The following is a 23,493-nucleotide window of genomic DNA, read 5'->3' on the forward strand; positions in this document are numbered from 1 at the left end:
AAGAAGGTTTTTAGGGTGTTGTGTAGAATGATACTGACCGAACAAGAAGAGAATTATAAAGTCTCCACTGAATTCCCTATGCATTAGGAATTACTTACTAAACTCCCCAGAGTTTTTTTAATATTAGAATAGATACAAATGGAAAAGGGGATGCAAATGTTCATTGTGCTGCATTTTGGGAGATTACACTCACAACATCTGCTAGGCTTTATCATTGGGTATAGTCTGTGTTCGTATATTTTAGTGATCTCTGCAAGTTTAAAAAATTTCTTGACTAGTCTATGAAAGTTTATGGAAAATATAAAGAATTCCAACTGAGGTCACACACTGAGCCAGATATTTCTTGGTCAGTATTTAATCCCTGCAATGGTTCTAGATCCATTTCATTGTACCTTTGGATGGGCTTGTCTCACCTCAGGATAGGAAAACTCCAACCTAAGTTTTGGACTCTTGTTTTCTTTATAAAACAGCACAAGTTTGCCAGTCTCCTAACTACATTTATTTTTTTTAATGTTTGTTTACTTTTGAGAGAGAGGGAGACAGAGCACAAGCAGAAGAGGGGCAGAGAGAGAGGGAGACACAGAATCCGCAGCAGGCTCCAGGCTCTGAGCTGTCCACACAGAGCCCGACATGGGGCTCGAACCCACAGGCCCCAAGATCTGACCTGAACTGAAGTTGGACGCTTAGCTGACTGAGCCACCCAAACGTCCCCCTTGTAACCACATTTAAACCAGGAATTCCTACCACCCATTCCCTATTCCTCCAGCTCTAGTGACTTTCTCAGTTTTCTTCATACACCTTCAGGCATCACAAAGTTCACACAGGTAGGCAGGTGCACAGTTGGAGGAAGTAGATTATCAGTTAAATAAGTCAGCATGTACTTATTTAACTTCAGAGTTATTTGGTGTCGATTAGTGTTTTCCTCCTCAAAGAGATTTTCAACCCTATGCCATGTCATATGCTACTGTGCACTCATTTTTCTGTTACCCTATCATACCTTCATCACACAGTAGCCGTTCAGTAACTGCTTATTAATTGGCCAGAAAGCTGTTTAATTTCCTCCTTGAATTACAGTGGAACAAACTATAGTGACCAGAGGAGTGAAAATTTGAAAGTATGGTTTTTATAAAAACAAAAAAATGTAACATTACATTCTTTATTTTTTTTTTAAGTTTATTTATTTTGAGAGAGAGAGAGCACAAGGCAGGGAGGAAACAGAGAAAGAGGGAGAGAGAGAGAATCCCAAGCAGGCTCCACACTGTCAGCGCAGAGCCCAGCGTGGGGCTTGAACTCACGAACCATGAGATCGTGACCTGAGCCAAAATCAAGAGTCAACAGTTTAACCGACTGAGCCACCCAGGCGCCCCACATTACATTCTTTAAATGTTCACGGATTTGTGTATATTATCTGATTTTAAACTCCTCCAGTCAGAAAGAAAAAAAGTTCTATAATATATAGCCGACCTGTCTCCTTAGACCAACAGGATAACCAACCCCCGAATTTGGCACCTTGCAGTCCAAGCAGCTGCCCTCACCTGTGGAGGCAGATTTAGCTGATGCGCTCTTAGTTTAGGTTCAGCAGGCCACCCCTACAGTACTGACCTTCATGGCAAACCATGCCCCGCCCCATGAAAAATTTCACTTGGGAAAACAAAATCAAGCTCATTTACAAATAACTCCGTCATTAAAATAAGGCTAAGAGTCATCTGAAATTTTAATTCTCTCACGATTCTCACAAATCCATAGGCACCTTCAACTATTTGCTACACCGAACTCTGTTGTAAGAACTCAGTAAGCCGTAGGTGGATTATATAATATAGCTGGGGAAACTTCTTACCTATTCTAAAGAAAGCCCTAGAAAACATGGATAGTCCAGGAAGATAATTAAGTTTTTCAAATTAATTCTAACAAGCTCTAACCTTATTCTGCAAGGTTTCTTTTTCTGGGAGACGTATCTTTTTAATGTGCACAAGTGTCGAGGTAAAATAATGTCCAAATGAAAACTGAGCATCTAGTTATGAAATTTAAAAATAAAATAAGGTAAGCACATGAACTACTTATTTTATATCTTTGTTTTGGTAACAGTTGTAATAAATTGAAACTGATATGAGCTAATTGTACCTGCATTTTTGTTGAGAGAAATGTAGTGTAGGATATGTGTAACTGGAGCATGGCCGTTGGGTCATAGATCCTAATAAATGCTGTTGTATTCATAAGTATACAATGACATTGCATTATTACTCCCTGAATAGTGTGGTGGTGGGGGGGGGGGATGTTTTTCTTCTTAATTATGGTACACCTGGCGATTTGTTTTGACCACTGTGAAGAGAAGAAAAAAGATTAATTCTAGGACAAATAAATTCGGATAACACAAAAGCATATTCTCTTTCTCTCCTTTTACAAAGAAGCTATGACTATCCAACAGGCTGTAATTTTTTAATGGGTTGCAAGGTTAACAAATAAGAATGCTATTGTAATTCCCATGCTTCATCTACGTAATATCAACAGAAAATTCAACACTAGATCAAAGCTGCCCCTTGCCATGCACACAAACAGTGGATATAATACAAATGCTTTTATGTTGCTTTCAGAGTAAATGTCAGGGGGGACAAAACTTACAATTTTCTATTTATTTCTAAATTTTTATGGCATTTAGATCCATGCAATAATGCTTTCTATTTTCAGTTACTATGATGTAGGTTTGATCTGCTTTATTTTTAAGGACTGCCTGTCATCTTGCCATTTAATGCTGGCACCTAGAAATGCATTTTGCAAACTATCCAAGAATAGATGTCCTCCTGCATCTATAAACATGCTTACATTCATGTGAAAGCCAGGTAGTTCAAATAATGCTGGGTTATATATTTTATAGTATTATTTTTTTGTTAAGAGTAGAAGGTAAAGAGATTTCAAAAGTTGTATTGCTTCCCACCTAACACTTAGCTACCTGAATTCATTTGCTATTCCTCTTTCTTCATAAGAAGTAATACCAACTCTCCAGGTCTCTTAAGAAAAAAACTCAGTATATAAAATTAAATGATTTTATTTACAATCTTACAATTCAGCGAGAATCATTTATTTTCAGTATTTAACTACATATTAAACACTGATCATATTAAACAGTTTATCTTACATAAGTTTACGCTCTGAAGTGTGGATTTTTGATGCGTTAACTGAATTAGTTCAGACAAAATACTTGACCTAGAAGCCTTCAATGGAAACAGCTACACTTTTCTACACTCAAATTATTTCTCCTCATTCCATACTTTGTACCTATTCTAAACTAGGAAGAACATGGAGCTAACATGGAAGCAGGAGAGTAATGAACAATGTAATCCCCCCCTCAACGTCCCATTAAAGTTTTGATTAAAATGCACACAAAAAGACCAATAATAGCAGCACTAGAAACTGAGTTTTTTCTTTACATATTTTGACACCATATTACTTAGCTACTTGAGATCAATTCAAAGAGAAATTATATAGCATAGTTAATACAGTAGTATAATCAACAAGGTAAGTTCATGTATAATATATTTATAATTTCATATCCTATAGAGAAAATAACTTTTTTCAAGTATCTAATGTATTTTAAATTTTTAAATTTTTTTTAAAAAATGTTTTTAATGTTTATTTACTTTTGAGAGAGAGAGAGAGAGCACACAAGTGAGCAGGGGAGGGGCAGAGAGAGAGGGAGACTCAGAATCCTGAAGCAGGCTCCAGGTTCCAAGCTGTCAGCACAGAGCCCGATGCAGGGCTCGAACTCACAAACTGTGAGATCATGACCTGAGCCAAAGGAAGACGCTTAACCGACTGAGCCACCAAGGCACCCCTAAAATTTTTTTCTTATAACTAGACATACTGGCCAGTCCACAAACTCCCCCAAATATAATTGAACCAGATTACACTTTCTGACCATAATGCAATTGAGATAGAATTGAAAACCACAGATCAGCAAATTAAAAATCAATAAGATAATCTGAAGTAAAGAAATTATAATTAGAACTATAAATTATTTTGAATTAATAAAAATGAGAATAGTCACATATAAAAATGATGAATGGGAGGCAGCCAGGCCTATACTCATAGGAAAATTCAAATCATTACATGTTTTCATTATTAATTGAGAGAAAATAATGAAAAAAGAATGTAAGTTGAGAAATTTTTAAGGAAAATTAGATGTTCTTCAACACCAGGAAAAAACAAAAAAAAATAATTACAATAAGACAAAATACACCAAATATCTCAATGAAACTAGGATAATGTTTTTTTGAAATAAAACAACAAAATAAATTCCTAATTAATTACTTAAAAAAGAATCCACCAAAAAACTTAGAAATAAGAGATTACAACAAATACAGTTGATAATACTAAAATCTTATCATACTCAATGCAATCAATTTCACAAACACAATCTGGGGCTGAAACATAAATTTCGAAAAAGAAATTAGCCAATATGATGATATGTGTCTATAAAGGAAAAGTTGACAAGAACCTGAGTATTTTATGCAATTGCATTTAAAGTTCTTGGACAGATAATTCCCATAATATGCAATCTGTTTAAGAAACAAAGAATAATATAGAAAGTTACCTATTTTATGAAGGCCATGTACCCTGAAACCAAAGTCTGACAAATAACATTTTAGGAAGGAAGGAAGGGAGCCCGGGGCAGGGGGGCAGGGAGAAGGGAGAGAGGAAAAGAGGGAATTTAGCATTGAGTCAATCTCAGAGATTTAGAGGTAACACTCCTAAATGCAGTACTAACTTAGTGCCGAGGGAACACTCCTAAGTGCAGTACTAACTAACTGAGTGCAATATTACATTAAAAGACTCTCCAAATAGAACATACTAATGTAACACAGTATCAAAAGGTCAAAAGAAAAAAGTCATCTAGATAAATGCTGAAACACTTTTTAAAAAAATAACACCTGGTCCTGATGAAAAGCAGAGCTCTCACTAAATTAAAAATAGAAGGAAATTCTTTAATAATATAAAGATATATTTCCTAAGCCAATTGTCAACATCATTGTTAGCTGTAAAACACTGGAAGCAGTTCCATTAGAAAGTGAGATTAAGATAAGTATACTAGCGACACTTTTTTACATTATTTGGGAATTTCTACCTGATGCAACAAGACAGCAAACAAGTTTCTACAAAAACATAACTATTGAAAACAAGAAGATAAGGTGTAAAGGCATTAGTAGACAACATGAATTTTGATCTTAAAAATGCAAAGAATGAACCAAAATGATTGGTACTAACAATAGAATTCAGCAAGGATATATAGATATGTGGGCATTCTTTCCCATAAAAAGTGTATAATGGAAAAAAGAGCTCTCTGGGAAATAATGTAAACATGACTTCTAAAATTAATTTCAGGGGCGCCTGGGTGGCGCAGTCGGTTAAGCGTCCGACTTCAGCCAGGTCACGATCTCGCGGTCCGTGAGTTCGAGCCCCGCGTCAGGCTCTGGGCTGATAGCTCAGAGCCTGGAGCCTGTTTCCGATTCTGTGTCTCCCTCTCTCTCTGCCCCTCCCCCGTTCATGCTCTGTCTCTCGCTGTCCCAAAAATAAATAAACGTTGAAAAAAAAAATTAAAATTAATTTCAAGGTTTAAAAAGAAACCCTCATGCAATCTGTATGAGATTTTCTTTAGAACTTAAGAAAATGTCCCTAAAGATCATGTGTAAATTTAAGGAAAAAAGAATAATTAGAAATGAGGACTTTCTCTATTAGATAGAAAAATGAATACTATAGAGCTACAATAATTAAAATCATATGCTTCTGTTATAAAAATCAACTACATATTAATAAGACAGGCAGGATACCCCTACAATTGACCCTAGTATCTATAAAACCCTGCCACAAAAACCAAAACAATAAGAAATAGATGAATAACGCTTAATTGTTTTCTAATTTGGAGAGAAGAAATAAGATAATCTTACATTAAGCTGAACACCCAAATATTTCCCACATATATTAATGATTTCATTGTAAGAAATAAACCAAAAGCAACCAGATGATGGTTTCACAATCTCTTCTTAGGAAGGGATACAACATAAGAAGTAATAAAAGGAATTACAGAGAAAAGATGTGATAGCTTTGGACTGCGTAAACATTTAAACCTTCCAGAGATTAGAAAGCATTAGAAGTTAACTAAATACAAACTGGATAAAAACCTTAGAACAAATGGAAAAGGGTTAGCATGTGTAATGCACGAAAGGCTCTTACAAATAATTAGGAAAAACGTTAACACCCCCCAATGGAAAATTGGGCACAAGACATTGATTTATTTATAGAAGAACAAATGCAAATGCCACCTAAACCTATAGATGACTACCCTAGAAATAAAAATACAAATTACAATAAAATTACTATTTTTTACTCCTCAAAATGTCAAGGACGAAAAAACATTTAACAGTGATGAGAATGTGCCAATGTAACTATTCTCAAACACTAATGGTAAGACCGCAGAGTCCAGGTTTCATGTAAGGTGATTTGGCAACACAAAAAAATGAAAATAGTTTGTATCATTGACCCAGTAAACCCACTTATTAGGACTTACAGCCTAAGGAAATAATCAGAACTGAAAAAGAAAAATTTATGTACATGGCAAAAATAAAATGAGGCCATAAGAAAATTATTAATAAGTAATGACACATTCATAGATGGAATATTAACAGTCCCCAAAATTCATTTCTCAAAGAACAACCTTGGAAAACTGCTAGCTAATCCAACTACAGGATGAAATATTACAGAACTGGAATTTGAACACTGTAAATAATCAGCTTAATCTTCCACCGTGTGAGGTGGTTCATTGACAAGAGCACCTACGTGAAAAGCTCTAGAAAAGCTGAGTGGACTGGCTGAGTAAGCAACCGCGGGTAGAGTGGGCCCTCTCCATCTTTCGTTGACTTGGACCTTCAGAGTCCAGTTCTGTATAAAATTAGGAATCTGAATAATGTGACCGCAGCCTGGTACAGAGCTTCCACAGCCACGTGCGGTAAGACGAGAACGTCACCTCCAGGTATGTCATCTTTGTTCCCAGGCTGTCTTGAGTCACTGAAAGCTTGCTTGACATTTCCTCCAGCCATGCTCCTTGCTTCCTTGACATGCTCCAGTAAGGAATAATGACATTAAAAATAGTGTATTTCCCCTCACCTTCATAGGAACCACCTAATGTGTGTTATAAAGTAGGAACAGAAGGCAACAAAAGGTTGCCTGTTTAAAATCAGATAATGTCCTTCTATTCTGTTTTCAAAAGGCCAGTCTGAGAAAGTGACTATGAACAATGAATAATTTTCTCAAATGTGGCTCTCTTGCGGAAAATTAACATAGGTTTCACCTCAGGCTATATACTTAAGTATTTTTCAGATGGATTAAGATCAATATGATCTTGAAAAATAACCAAGATGTCATTAGGGGGCCTCCAATGCCCTTCTCCAGGCAAGGAAGTGTATATTTTGGTGTCTGACCATCTCCATAGTCCTGTGGCCAAACACAGGACACATGCTGCCAGTTCAGCCTGACAGTTCACCATGCCTAACAAAGAAGGCACTCTCAAGACTCCCTCAGCACCTCTGTGTGTACTCTCATTTGCCTCTGTCAGGGCACTCTGGTTTGATGACGGCGCATGAGTATGCAAGATGGCTGGGAGTAAGAACATAACCAACCCGGTAACTAGAACAAACTGGTCTTTGAGGACTAGTCCAAGACCTCAGCCCAACAAACATGCCAGCACTACACAGCAGATATGTAGTGATTGTGTCCGGGAGACAAATGGTAATCTAGAGGGCGTGTACCTCGGTCCACCTACAAACAGAGCTACTTAATTCTCCTCTGTTTCTCCTGTAGCATAACTAAAAGAGACACGAGGGACAGGCTGGGGGCAGCACCTTACCTAGACCTAGAAGTATAATTTAGAAGTAAAGGCTCAACTGATGAATGGATGAATAATTGTGGTTTATATACACAATGGAGTACTACGTGGCAATGAGAAAGAATGAAATCTGGCCCTTTGTAGCAACATGGATGGAACTGGAGAGTGTGATGCTAAGTGAAATAAGCCATACAGAGAAAGACAGATACCATATGTTTTCACTCTTATGTGGATCCTGAGAAACTTGACAGAAACCCATGGGGGAGGGGAAGGAAAAAAAAAAGAGAGAGGTTAGAGTGGGAGAGAGCCAAAGCATAAGAGACTCTTAAAAACTGAGAACAAACTGAGGGTTGAATGGGGGTGGGAGGGAGGGGAGGGTAGGTGATGGGCATTGAAGAGGGCATCTTTTGGGATGAGCACTGGGTGTTGTATGGAAACCAATTTGACAATAAATTTCATGTATTAAAAAAATAAAAATAAATTTAAAAAGATAAAAAGTAAAGGCTCAGTTTTAAAGGTTCTGGATATTTGTGCAATATGCCCAAATCAGAGAGTGGCAAAAAGCTTAAAAGCCCATGACCTACAGAACAAGTACAGGTGTTAAGTTGCCTCTAGGGCATCAGTGTTTGGTTGGTAGAGAAGAAGGAGCCAAAGGAATGGCTTGAGCAGTCCCATATGGGGACAGGGACCCATAGCTGCCTATTGAGAAGGTCAGAGGAAGCCTGTGAGTCAGATCCAGTGAATGGTAAGGCATCCCCAAAGTGTTAAGGACAACTCAGAGTAGGAGAAGCACCTATCTTACAACCCTTCACCTCAGGTAGACTCCAGAGAACACAGACCATAGAGCAAAGCAAGTAGCCAAATGCAGGTAACCATGAGACATGAAAGTGGCTCCAGGAGCTCAGAGCACGAGCAGTGCAAGGCAGAGAGGAGCAGTATGGAACTGAACTGGCACACAAGTTCAAAACCTGTATCCAGTCTCTTCCAGACTGGCTAGACTGGCCAAAGGTCAAATGAGAGGAAAGGCAGAAACAGAAGCTTCTGGAAGGCAAGTTGCAACCGTGACTGTGTGAATCCTGCCCTTAACATTCAGCAATGAATATTCCTCCCTTTTAAGATTTCCTGTAGGTCAACTATATAAATATAAATATAAATATAAATATAAATATAAATATAAATATAAATATAAATATATATTGCTTAAAGTTCACAGACTGTCAGCAGTATGTGGAAATTTACAAAAAAAAACTTAAAAACTTGACTTCTTAAAGCAGAAACTACAATACCATATAAGGGCATTTCTGTTCTGCTAATATCTGATTTAGACATGACACTTACACAAATTATACTCTGAATGCATACTTAAGTAAAATAGTTAATTATCATTAAAATAAGAATAATACTGAGATACAGTTTCTAAAGCAAATATTACCAATGAGTTTTATGCTTTCTTCCAAATGAAAAATGTTGAGCTGTTTGTCCTTTCCTTATTCAAAGAAATGTGCATTCCCCGTGAACTAAAACACCTAAATTATTAACAGAACTATAATACAAATAAATATTTTACCTTCTGGCTATTTAATATAGCAATAACCTTTACAAGCTAATATTTATCATGCACATCACACAAAAGAGTCACAAACCTAATTTTGCTACTGCCAACATTGATATGCTGCTGTTAATTTGGGATTACAAATGTTTATGTCACTTTTGTAATTAAGGGGTTAGAATGACGTTAGCAGACAGTGTTTGTACTCCCCCTAAAAGAACAAAAATTTAGAGGGCAAAATCAGCTTGCCTTTCTGGAATATTTGTATGCTGATAAGCTCATGGGAAGTTTGCTCTTCAAAAATACAAAACATTCTGGGGAAATTTAATTTGAATTCAATCAGACCCTGTTGAACACACTCATCAATAATTTTCACTTACTGGCTGCCCACTTTGCATGGCAATATCTTAAGTGAGACACCTTTTTAAGAACATTCAGCCCTCTCCTTCAGATTATCCTGGTGAAGGAAAAAAAGTCAATGAACTAACATTAGAGCAGATACTGCAAGGTATAAGAATTAAACAAAAATTCTGAAAATTCAACTCATTTTGACATTTTTTATCTCGATAATATACACACACCCATGTGCATAGTTATAATTTTACATAAATGAAGTGTAAAAAAACTAAAAGTTTTTTTTTTTCTGTTTCCTTCCCCCTTTTCTCTCTCCCTAGCCCACATTACTTCCCCCTCAAGGGGACCTTTATTATAAAGCATGTATTCTTTCATAGCTTTTGCAGATCTGTATACATGTATTTACACACACATACACATGCATTGTTTTTACATAAATAGGATCATAATAGAAATACTTATACATCTTGCTTTTCTCCAATTCCTTAGCAGGAATCCCTGCACATCAGCCGGAAGAGCTATAATTCATTACTGGCAATATAATATTGCATGTGTAGATAACATGATTTATATAAGCTTTGCTCTATTGTTAGAGATTCACTTTGTTTCAGCTTTTTGCCACTGTGAGAAATGTTACATCTCTGAAAATGTCCTTGTATGCCAGGATTTTAGTTTTGTGGGTAAGTTCCTGGGTAGGATTCTTGAGCTGAAAGGTATGTTTGGTTCTGATAAACTGCTTTCCCAAAAGGCCCTAACAGTTGACATTTCTTCCAACACTTTGTGAGAACATACTTTTTCTGACATCTGGTTCAGTACTGTTCTCATTCTTTTTAATCTTTGCTAATGTACCTGAAATAAATTAATGATATGTTGTCATTATTTTAATTTCTATTTCCTTGTCTACTAGTACTTACTGTCTTTTTGGATTTGTTCATCCTGTATTTCCTGTTTAACTCTTTTGCCCTTTTTTCTGTTGGTCTGTATTTTTGTAGTCATTTTGTAGCACTTTCATGTATTAGAAATACCATCCCTTGATTTCTCATCTGTGTTGTAAATACAGTTTTCCAAATCTATCATGTGTCTTCTGACTTTGTTGCCATATTAACGCTTTATCTATTTTTCATAGCCAAATATGTCTACTTTTTAATGACTTCTGAATTTTAGTTAAGACATTTGTACCCCTGGATTGTTCCTGAAACCCTCTGGGTTCTCTTTCCAGAGTTTTCTTCACTCCCCTATTTGCACTTGTCTTTAAAGCATCAGGAATTATTTTTCTGAACAGTGTCAATGGTGACCCAGTTAACAAAATTCAATTTCCACTGTGTCTCTAATAAGGTAGAATGGAATCCATCTAACCTCTTAGCATCTCCAAATACCTACCACTTGCAGAACAACCATGAAAGGCAGGAAGACATCAAAACCTAAGTCATGATCTCCACCACCCAAAAACCTATGGCCCCACTATAAAAAAAAAAAAAAAAAAGAAAGAAAAAACCACAGGTAAAAATAGTGATATTTTATGTTTTGCTTAGGGCTGCATAGCAGCATTCCACAGACTGGGTGGCTTAAACAACAAATTTATTTCCTCATAGTTCTGGAGACAAGGAATCCAAGATCAATGTGTTGACAAGATTGGTTTCTTCTGAGGCCACTCTCATTGGTTTCTGGATGGCTGTCTTCTCCATATCTTACATGGTCTTCCTTCTGTTGTGAGTCTGTGTCGTAACCTCCTCTTACAAGGACTCGGTCATATTGGATTAGGGCCCACCCTTGTCACATCCCTTCAGAGACCTTTTCTCTAAATACAGCCATACTCTGAAGTACTGGGGGTTACGTCTTCAACATATGAATTTTGAGGGGGCATTCCAAATGATCTATACGGCCTGTAAGTACTATTGGTATTCCCTGAGAGGGGGAATCACTGGACGGTAAATGAGAGCTTCTTGGAAGAGCTAGCACTGGAGACAGGCACTGGAAGCATACTTCAGATTTCAGTGAGGCTGTGGAAAGCTTTTCTATGAGAAGATTAAAATAAGCAGAGTGATAGCTATAAACATGGTGTGTCAGGTTCCAGTGAGGTAAGTCGGCCAGAGGAGATAGTTCGTGCTGGGGAGAAGCGGGTGATAAAATCGGAACTGCTGAGATTGTAAGTAATCTGGATTTAGGAGAAGTTTAGCCTTAATCAAAGAAGCAAAAAAAGCATCATAAATTTCTGGGAAATGAAACTTCGTAATTAACGTGATATTTAAGGAAGAGAAGTCTGGTCTTCATTTGTGAGATGAAGCATGGAGAACAGATTAAGACTCTGCCACAATTATTAAATGAGAAGCTTAGCCCAGAGTGGTAGCAATGGTAGACAAGAAGAAATTGTGGGTGAATATTAGACATGTCAAAAAATGTATCAAAAAAATGACAGAAGTTGATTGATGATGGTCTGTTCATAGGAAAGGAACAAGAGGGATAAGGCAAAGGTGGTGTCAGTATTTGCTGGGGTTGGGGGGAGAGCTGCAGAAACAATGGTGCCAGGCCATTAAGCTTGTGGTATACAGAATCCTAGATGGAGAAGAAAAGTGACCACCAGTTCATTTGAGCCTGAGAGTTTGGGATGGAAGTACTGAATAGGAGATGAGAAATTGGGGCAGGAGCTCTGACAGGGTGAGAACACCCAACATGAGCTGGGTATCAGACCGTCATCAGTATTGAGTACCCTGTGGGAAATTCAAGAAACAAAGAGGGGAGCGATTCAGTCTAGGAGGCAAAGCGATTATTTACTCATCCAGCAAAATTTTCTTAAGGACCTGTCTGTCGAGCACTTCCTCATGTGCCAGGAATACAGTGGTAAATAAGAGAAGGGGTGTCCTCTTCAGAAACCTCATCCTCAGCCATGAATGCCAGGGATGGTCAATAATGTTAAATGATGAAGAAGTCAGCCATAGAGGGACAGATAAAGGGCCTTTGTATTTGTCAATAGAGTGGTCACCCTTGACTTTCTAGAAGGCAGTTTCAATAGTTTTGGTAATAGAAATCAGATTGAATGGGGAACATTTGGTGAGACAATGGAGCTAAGAGCAAGACTCTGTTTATTCCCAGAATCGGTTTTGTTTTCCACTCCCCTGGCACTTATTCAGATTCTTTGCCACCTTCAGTTTGATTAATTTCTGTTACAATAGTAATCCTCTGATATTTCAATTCGGACTCTAAATAACATTAAAGTCAAGTTAATGTTATGTGGAGGTTCCTCAGAAAATTAAGGATAGACCTACCCTATGACCCAGCAATAGCACTGCTAGGAATTTATCCAAGGGATACAGGAGTACTGATGCATAGGGGCACTTGTACCCCAATGTTCATAGCAGCACTCTCAACAATAGCCAAATTATGGAAAGAGCCTAAATGTCCATCAACTGATGAATGGATAAAGAAATTGTGGTTTATATACACAATGGAATACTATGTGGCAATGAGAAAAATGAAATATGGCCCTTTGTAGCAACGTGGATGGAACTGGAGAGTGTAATGCTAAGTGAAATAAGCCATACAGAGAAAGACAGATACCATATGGTTTCACTCTTATGTGGATCCTGAGAAACTTAACAGGAACCCATGGGGGAGGGGAAGGAAAAAAAAAAAAAAGAGGTTAGAGTGGGAGAGAGCCAAAGCATAAGAGACTGTTAAAAACTGAGAACAAACTGAGGGTTGATGGGGGGTGGGAGGGAGGGGAGGGTGGGTGATGGGTATTGAGGAGGGCACCTTTTGGGATGAGCACTGGGTGTTGTATGGAAACCAATTTGTCAATAAATTTCATAAAAAAAAAAAAAGAAATAATATTGTAAGAAAATACATAAATAATAAATGTACTATTTTCATTGTCAAAAAAAATAAAATAAAATAAAATAATGCTGATGACTAAAAAAAAAAAAAAAGTCAAGTTAAAATGTAGTCACAGATCAGTTTCATGCTTCTAAAAACATAATAACTCCATACTATATTTTTATGTTTTTTGCCGTTCAGACTCAAATGAATAATATAAGTGGATATCACCAATACATTTTAAAATGGTAAGACTTTGCAAGAGCCATGGAAACTTTTTAATAATCAGCACTGAGAGAGATGATTAGCAAAGAGAAAGAAAAAAATTAAAAGACCATCACTTGAAGTGGTGGCAAGAATCCAGCTTTTACTGTCTTTCCTTGTGCCTGGGACAGTCTAGGACAGGATCAGACAGGGCTCAGATATTTGGATTCCCTCCACCTCCTCTGTCTATTCCTGTGAAGAAGAAGGGAAAGAGAGAACAGAAGGTGATGCAGAAATAATGTGCAGAGTTTGGTTGGAGAATGGTTTCACTCTTCTAGTCTATTACTAATCTCTATTAGCATGGTCTCATTAACAAAGATTTCGCGTTGTTTTGTCTTATTTGAAAGAGAACGGGAACGTCTGGTTGTCATATGTAACATTTCATGTTTCTCTGATTGCTCCATGCATTACACCTCTCTGAAATACTCACAGCTAGCTGATCTGTGTCATCCAGCAATTTCCCATAGATCTTGAAATGAATGAGCTGGATTATGTGAGAATATGAATGCTGTAGGTTCACCTAGTACATTGGGCATGAGACTAGGAAGATAGACATCTGTGTGAGTCTCTATCCCGGTTAAAACTGATCGGCACTACCAGTCACGGTTGTTAACACATAGTATAGATATTCATTGATTTGATTCTGTTTGACTTGATTTCGTTAGCATAGTTTAGAGAAATTCAGTTTCTCTGTGTTTCTACATCTAGATTAGGAATCATTCCTGCCCCTGTATTATACGAAATAATGATCTATAACTGCTTTTAAGTCCAGCTAAGAAATGTATGCTCAGGTGTATGTTGAATATAAGTCATTCTCCAATAAGCACCCATACTCTACTCCCACCCTGATTCTGACATATCCATTGAACGGACATTTCTGCACAAGTGCAATCAGGGGATGCAGTGGCCAAAACAGACAGAAATACTTCAGGAGAGGCTCATTAGCTCTATAAATGTGAAGCCAAAGATACAGATCGTCAGAAGCTCTGATGATGTTGCTACGGCTTTGAGAATTTGGCTATACTGACAGAGTAGAAAAAAGACAACAAACTTTATTCTTTCTTGGTAAAGGTTTTTAAAGTTAGGTCTGAAGATTCGAATCGTTTGAGGTTCTACATTTCTAAGGGAGTCAAGCCTGAAAATGAGCTGTGTTCTTGTTTGGGCGTAACATAGGAGATGGTCCTTGAAGTGGAGAATGTGCAGTGCTTAGACGGATGAGTCACTGTGTAAGGCTGGTGGTTGGGGGAATCACAGCAAGATTCTATTGGTATAATGCCCTTTTTTAAAGTTTTTATTTAAATTCCCGTTAGTTACCATACAGTGTACTATTAATTTCAGGTGTACAATATAGTGATTCAACACTTCCATACAGCACCTGGTGGTCATCACAAGTGCACTTCTTAATCCCCATCACCTATTTCACCCCTCCCACCCTCCCCTCTGGTAACCATCAGTTTGTTCTGTATAGTTAAGAATCCATTTCTTGGTTTGCCTTTCTCTCTCTCTCTCTTTTTTCCTTTTATCATTTGTTTTGTTTCTTAAACTCCAGTGTAAGTGAAATGATACGGTATTTGTCTTTCTCTGAACGACTTATTTTGCTTAGCATAATACTCTCTAGTTCCATTCATATTATTGCAAATGGCAAGATTTCATTCCTTTTTATGGCTGAGTAGTAGTCAATTAAATCTATATCTATCTAGATATAGATATAGATATAGATATAGATATAGATATAGATATAGATATAGATATAGATATAGATATAGATATAGAAAGATATCTTTATCCATTTGTCTATCAATGTACACTTGGTTGTTTCCATAATTTGGTTATTGTAAATAATGCTGCTATAAGCATCAGGGGGCGCATGTGTCCTTTGAATTTGTATTTTTGCATTCTTTCAGTAAATACCCAGTAGTGCAATTGCTGGATGGTAGGGTAGTTCTATTTGTAACTTCCTGAGGGAACGCTATACTGTTTTCCAGAGCAGCTGCACCAGTTTGCATTGTCACCAACAGGGCAAGAAAGTTCTCCTTTCTCTTTTCTCCTTTCTCCACATGCTCGTTAACACCTGCTGTTTCTTGTGTTGTTGATTTTAGCCATTCTGATAGGTATGAGGTGATATCTCATTGTAGTTTTGATTTGCATTTCCCTGATGGTAAGTGATGTTGAGCATCTTTTCGTGTGTCTGTTGGCCGTCTGTATGTCTTCTTAGGGAAAATGTCTATTCATGTCTTCTGCCCATTTTTAATTGGATTATTCATTTGTGGGGTGTTGAGTTTTAGATATATTTTGGATACTAACTCTTTATCAGATATGTCACTTGCAAATATCTTCTCCCATCTTTTTCCCATTGAGTACTCTTTCCTGCTTTGTCAAAGATTAAATAACCCTATAATTCTGGGTTCCATTGATCTATGTGTCTGATTTTGTGCCAGTACCATACTGTTTTGATTACTGCAGCTTTGTAAGATAACTTGAAGTCTATAATTGTGATGCCTCTGACTTTGCTTTTCTTTTTCAAGGTTGCTTTGACTATTCAGGGTCTTTTGTAGTTCCATACAAGTTTTAGGATTATTTGTTCTAGGTCTGTGAAAAATTCTATTGGTATTTTGATAGAGATTGAATTAAATGTGTAGATTGCTTTCGATAGTAGACATTTTAACAATATTTGTTCTTCTAATCCATGAACATGGAATGTCTTTCCATTTTTTGTGTGTTCTCCTCAGTTTCTTTCATCACTGTTTTATAATTTTCAGAGTACAAGTCTTTTACCTCTTTGTTTAGGTTTATCCCTAGGTATCTTATTAGTTTTAGTGCAATGGTAAATGGGATTGATTTCTATTAATTTCTCTTTCTGCTGCTTCATCATTGGTGTACAGAAATGCAACAGATTTCTGTACATTGATTTGTATCCTGAAACTTTACTGAATTTGTTTATCAATTCTAGCATTTTTTTGGTGAGTCTTTCAGGTTTTGTACAGAGAGTATCCTGTCATCTGGAAATAGTGAAAGTTTTACTTCTCTTTTGCCAGTTTGGATACCTTTTATTTCTTTTTGTTGTCTGGTTGCTGTGGCTAGGATTTGCAGTACTATGTTGAACAGCAGTGGTGAGAATGGACATCCTTGTCTTGTTCCTAATCTTAGAGGAAAAGCTCACTTTTTCCCCATTGAGGATGATATTAGCTGTGGATTTTTTATATGTGACCTTTGTTACATTAAGATATGCTCCCTCTAAACCTACTTAGTTGAGAGTTTTTATCATGAATCGATGCTGTACTTGGTCAAATGCTCTTTCTCCATCTATTGAAATGATTATATGGTTCTTATACTTGCTTTTATTGATGTGACGTATCGCAGCGATTGATTTGTGAATATTGAACCACCCTTACAGCCCAGGAATAAATCCCAGTTGATCGCGGTGAATTATTTTTTTTAATGTATTGTTGGATTCAGTCTGATAGTATTTTGTTGAGGATTTTTACATCTGTGTTCATCAGAGATAATTGGCCTGTAGTTCTTTTCATTTGTGATGTCTTTATCTAGTTTGGGTATCAGGGTAATGCTGACCTCATAGAATGAATTTGGAGGTTTTCCTTCCTTTTCTATTTTTTGGAATAGTTTAAGAAAAATAGGTATTAACTCTTCTTTAAATAATTGGCATAATACTCCTTTTTTTTTTTTTTTACATTTTTTAACGTTTATTTTTGAGACAGAGACAGACAGAACACGAACAGGGGAGGGGCAGAGAGAGAGGGAGACACAGAATCTGAAACGGGCTCCAGGCTCTGAGCTGTCAGCACAGAGCCTGACACGGGGCTCGAACTCACGGACCGTGAGATCATGACCTGAGCCGAAGTCGGACGCTTAACCAACTGAGCCACCCAGGCGCCCCGGCATAATACTCCTTTTTAAAGATTTTTCTGGCAGCTCTGACTCCTCTCCCCTTCATCCTCTGAACTGCTGCACACTATTCCATACTACCAAGGCATGCATTTCTTTTCTTCCCCTTTTTTCCTTTCCCTTACCCCTCAAAGCCCCAGACCACCAGACAATCAGAAGGAACACAGGGTAAGAAATATGATAAGGGTTGGTTGGGGGCACAAAGGTATTTCCTCTTTCTCCCAGCTTGAGCCCCAGTTGTGTGTAAGTAATTTCTTATTTACCTCAAAAGGAAAACTTGCTTGATAATAGTCTTTGTAATTGAATACTTTTTTATGATCACCTTTCTTGTAGGTATCTCTAAAGAAGAAGAGCCAAAAATATTGAGGCCCCCAAGACGGCCCCGGAAACCCAAAACATTAAATAACCCTGAGGACTCCACATACTATTATCTACTACATGTAAGTGGCTCACTCTTACCATCAGATGAGAGCCATTGCAGCCACTATAGCCCCTCTTGCACATGGTCCAGGCCTCTCCTACAGTCCTGTAAACCCCCTGTCCTCCAGTAGTCTTCTCTGCTGGCCTATTAATTGAGCTGAGATGCAAATACCAACCAGAAAGAGAAGTGCATCAGAACAGGAGCTCTGCAGAGAGGGACTTTGGGTCAAAAGGCAAGTTTTAGGGAAAGAAGAAGAAAGGAAAAGAGGAAGAAAGAGACGTTTACTTGAGCACCTTTTAAATTCTAGCACTAGAGGTGTTCATATACACTGTGACATCTAATCCTATGAATAGCCCTTAAGGTGGTGTGCCCATCTCACTGGTCGGGACTACCCAGGTAGGCACTCCATAGCTATTGGGGTCTTTAGCTACACCGAGGTCTTCTGACTGCACAACTCCTGCTCACTCCCTGTAACATGAGGCCTCACTGGTCCCACCCCTGCCAGTCTGCCCTTCCTCTCCTGTTCCTGCTCTCTGCAGATGCCACCATCATCCATTGGTGACCCAGACCAAGAACATGGGAGTCATCCTGGATCTTTCACTCTCTCTCATTCCTGACATCCAATCCGTTGCTCTAAAGTATGGCTTCTACCGACCAAGGCTCACTCCTATTCATGCCCTGCCTCTGACCTCGTAGGCAGCACTCTACGTTAGACCATCATTATCCCCCACCTAGAATATTTCAGGCTTCCAAGCTCAGCTTCTTCAGCCCCTATCAAAATGTTTCTCTAAACCGTCTTGTGATTGCACTCCTCCCTTGATGATCCCTCTAATAGCTTGGCAGTTCCTTCAGCGCAAAGTCCAGATGCTGTGGAGGACCTCCTCCTTGGACCCAGGACTACTCTTCAGCCCCCTCTCCAGGCTCCCCATGTCCACTTAGCCACAGTTAACTGCTAAAACCCTGCCAGCGAGTGCCTTCTCTCATGCCCCTCAGTCCTTTGCACCTGCTGGTCCTTCCTTCTGCAATACTTATTCACTTTTCCACTCCCACTGCCGCAGAGAGAGAGCACCGGTTCTCCGTGCCCCCACTGCACCCAGAGAATGTTTCCCACCAATTGGAATTAAGTTTCCCAGCTCCTGGGCAGAAGGTGGAGCTCCCACTCGCTTTCTAAGTCAAACGGTCTCCTCCTCTTCCCTTCTCTCTGGTGGTTTCTCCCCATTGTCTTTGGAAGGCTCCTCTCCACCTTGGTGTTGCCTAGAGTTCAATCTTGGGCTCTCTTCCCCTCTCTTTACCTTTGGACAATCTCATGACCTCAGTTCTACTGATTCCTGAGTCTATCTCTGGCTATATCTCTCTATCTAGCTCCACACTCAAATGTCAAACTGGCTAATGTTTGTTTTACATCCTCTACATGGGTGCACATAGGCATCTGTCCATCTGCATGTGCATGCGTGCACGCACACACACAGGCACACACAGCTTTATTGAGATATGTCACATGCTATACAATTCACTTATCTAAAATAGACAACTAAATGGTTGTCGTTATATTCAGGGATGTACAACCATCACCACAATCAAGTTTAGAACACTGTCATCACCCCAAAAAGAAACCCCATGCCCATTAGCAGTCATTCCCCACCCACACCCTCCAGCCACAAGTAACCACTAATCTACCTTATGTCTCTGTTAGATTTGCCTATTCTGAACGTTTCATATAAATATAAATGTGCCGCACATGGTCTCTGTGAATGAATGACTGACTTTTTATGAACTAGTAATCGGAATATTATCCTGACTCCTCCCCTTTCTCATCTAGCATATCCAAGAATCTACTCTCATATCTCTTGAATTTCTGTTCTTCTCCACATCCTCAGCCCACAGCCTCCTCAGGCCAGCATTTCTAGTTGATATTTCTGCATTCCTCCTCTTACTGTTCTCTTGTTTTGCTCCCCTTCTCATTCATGCATCTTTCACATGGTAGCTAGAGTTGTGTTCTTGAAATTAACGTCTGATCATGCCACCCCTCTGATGGAAAACCTTGTAATCACTTCCTAGTGTCCTGTGATAGAGGGGCTGGGCAATATCAGGGCCTTGCTTACCTTTCCTTTACCCTCCTGTACCTCCTGATACTCATTCACCCCTCCTTACTCTCCACTACAGCCATTCCCTCCTGTTAGCCTGTACCTGTTCTTCACGTTGTCCATAGGCATTTGTCCCTGAACATGCTCTGTCCTCAGACTAAAACCCACTTCTTTTCTATTCTCACTTTCTGGGGACAAAACGTCCCCAGCCTACATGTCTTTTTCTTCAGGAAGCCTTCCTAATACTCCCAAATCCCAAAGGAGCTTTTCCTGTGTCCTTCCTAAGTGGCCCATACTTCCCTGTCACCATGCTGTATCCCACCAAAGAGTGACTGATGTGGTTTCCATGAGGTCAAGGAGTTTGCCCTTACATTTAGCCTGCCACATAGTATGCATGCAATAAGTATTCGTGGCACAAATGAATGCAATGAAATTTGAGTAAAATACAATTAGAAGTAAATTAAGGAAGTGAAAATTCCAGATAGCTGCATTGGGCTGTTACTTGATAAAAATCTTGATTACAGATTTTTTTCTACACTGCCCTCCCCCAGAAGGAAGTAGATAGCCTGACATTTGTTTATGTAGTTAAGTAGAGAGAAGAGCAGAGAACAAGATTAGAAATTACTAGACATTCCCTATTAACCCTGAATATAAGTGGTAAATGATGCTCAGTGACCTTTATTAACTACATCTCAAATGACAATTGACCATGAGGGCTTCAACAACAGACGCCATCCTCGATATGAGAATTTATAAGAGCTTGAGATAAGGTGAAATGTCCATTGCTAACAACCACCCTTTCAGTGAGAATCATGCAACAGATTGAGCCTCACAAATGAGTCCCTGCCCTCAAGAAGTTTACTTCACTTTTGTACTATTCTTTTTTTAAGTGAATATAAAGGGTTTGGTAGATCTCAAATTACTAGTGACTGGAATTCTGTTTATAGCCACGAGTCTTGAAATCTGTGGCTTTAGTGAAAAATAAAACACGGAAAACCAGGAGATTAGTATAAATGACAGCACACCATGCGTTCCTATTTATCTGGCCCTTATCCAAATTTGGGTCATTGCACATAGTGGGATCTGTAGCTGTGATAGGGCCCATGCCCTTGAACCATCAAAACACTGTCTATATTTTTAGCTGGGCTGTAGTTGCACAGAAATGGGCACCAGTGGGCAGAGTGGGCTATGGCCAGGCAAGAACACAGAAAGGGTGGTGGCGGGCAAGGGGAACATGGATGGGGTGGTGCCCACTCCTCCTGCTGCCGCAGCCTCCTGCCAGTACAGGAGCACTGAATGCAACCAAGAGGTCAAGGAGTAGTGCCGAGACCATAACCACGGAGTGCTGAAGATAGCCATCTGCGAATCCTACCAGACACCTGTAGGCAAATACATTGAGTATGATCCTGTTATCATCTTGACTAATGCCATTTTATGCAAAGCCCAGACCTACAGATGAATTCTTTTCAGGACTAAATAAACACGCCTGGAAAACTCTGCATGTTTTGTTTGCTTTGTGAAGTGTACCTGAGGTGGTGGCCGCTTCAGGATTCAGACCAGAACACTGATCCTGACGACTTCATCGTGGAGCGGGATTTCCATAGAATGTTTGCAATTGTTTCACTAGAACAAATGGCCTTTTTATCGGCATTTTTACTTTCCTGTGGGTACAACGACCAACTGATGACAGTGAAAAAACAAATAAACCCAACTTCATTTTCGTGTTGCTGCTGAAAGCACAATTATCATCTAGCAATGGAAAACTCTTGCTGATTGCAGCCGTCATTTGGGAACATGACCACACACTCCTGTGCCTCAGACTCATTAAAATATTTGTCCTAATATTAAATTTTCAGGCAGTTAGACTGACCCTGAATATCAAATGAAAGCTCCCCTTGGCCATCCTGAGCGGCTTACTGGTGGAAAGCACCATGGATGTGTAGGAAGTGATTGTGCCATCTATAAATCTCCAGACTTGCTGAAGACTTGTATTCTTATTATCTGTCGCATGACCCACTGCAACCAAAATAGAGAAGACCTAAAATCCAAACCAGGCTCCTCATTTCTGTTGAACAAAATGAAGCAAAGATTTGAGTACACTTCCCGAAAAAGAAAGCAATGGTTATGGCACTGAAAACCCCTAAAACTGCTACACCTCACCCAACCCCCCCCAACCATGTAAGAAACAGCCAAACCACATACAGATACACAAGGACACAGGGAATGTTGCTGTAGGGAATGAGGTATGCAACAAGTGAAGATTTATATTTATACACAACTTCAGGTAAGCATTTGAATTGAAGAAGGAACATGAATTCATAACGTGCACATGAAAAGATCTATATTTCAAAAAAAACCCACTTTCTGTAATTTCAAATGGCATTCATGAAACTCTTTCTAAAATTATTTCTATTTCAGAAACCTAGAAATTTAGAAATAGAAATAAATTTCTATTATACTACACATGTTAAACCTTTTCTTGATGACCCAAGGCCAATGTACGGAGCAAAAACGTTTGGATTTATTTAGATTTATGAGGTAGCACCCCATCTGTCTGCATTCTCCTGGCCCTGCTTCATTTTCTGCCTTAAATCAACACCAGCACTCTTCTGACAGTTGATGCTCTTAATCTCTTATATCTAGCAGATGTTGCTATCCTTGTGTCCAAAATCAGGACGAGCTGAGCCTAAGAAGCGTGCCCGGAGGACCTGGGCGGAGCATACACGCCCTGTTGTTTCTGCCCTCGGTGCCTGCTCCCGCGTGCAGAGCTGTGCAGCCATCACAAAAAGTGACTTGGGGCCAACAGTTCCCTCACAAAATGAGTAACTAAACACAGTCCCATCAAAGGTCCTTCTGGTTTTACTCTTTTCTCCAGGACCTTTCCGAAAATGATAGGTAGGTAGTAGGGGTAGGTAATTGGGCCGCTCCAGTGTGGGGTTTTTTCGTTCTATGTTTTGGCTACTTTCTTCATCCTTGTGAGTCCCCCTAAGTAAATAAAGTGTTAGTGTTTTTCCAAAAGGAATGTAAGATTGTATCCACCAGAATGTAGCAAATATGAATTTTATTTTACTCTATTTCTTCCTTTTTTTTATTTTTTATTTTTTAATTTTATTTAAGTCCAAGTTAGTTAACATACAGTGTAATAATGATTTCAGGAGTAGAGTTCAATGATTCATCACTTACACACAATACCCAGTGCTCATCCCAGCAAGTGCCCTCCTTAATGCCCATCACT

General features: G+C 38.7%; 1 protein-coding gene and 1 pseudogene across 1 annotated transcript in view; both read left to right on the top strand.

Moving 5' to 3' along the window:
- Window positions 1-23,493, top strand: part of MYO3A (myosin IIIA) — a 229,463-nt gene that overhangs the window by 197,812 nt on the left and 8,158 nt on the right. The window contains 1 exon segment of the mRNA XM_032593843.1: window positions 18,087-18,193. Coding sequence (XP_032449734.1) covers window positions 18,087-18,193 — 107 coding nt within the window.
- LOC115518944 lies at window positions 21,421-22,230 on the top strand (annotated as a pseudogene).

The sequence above is a fragment of the Lynx canadensis genome, chromosome B4, assembly GCF_007474595.2.
Source record: "Lynx canadensis isolate LIC74 chromosome B4, mLynCan4.pri.v2, whole genome shotgun sequence".
Classification (NCBI taxonomy): Eukaryota; Metazoa; Chordata; class Mammalia; order Carnivora; family Felidae; genus Lynx; species Lynx canadensis.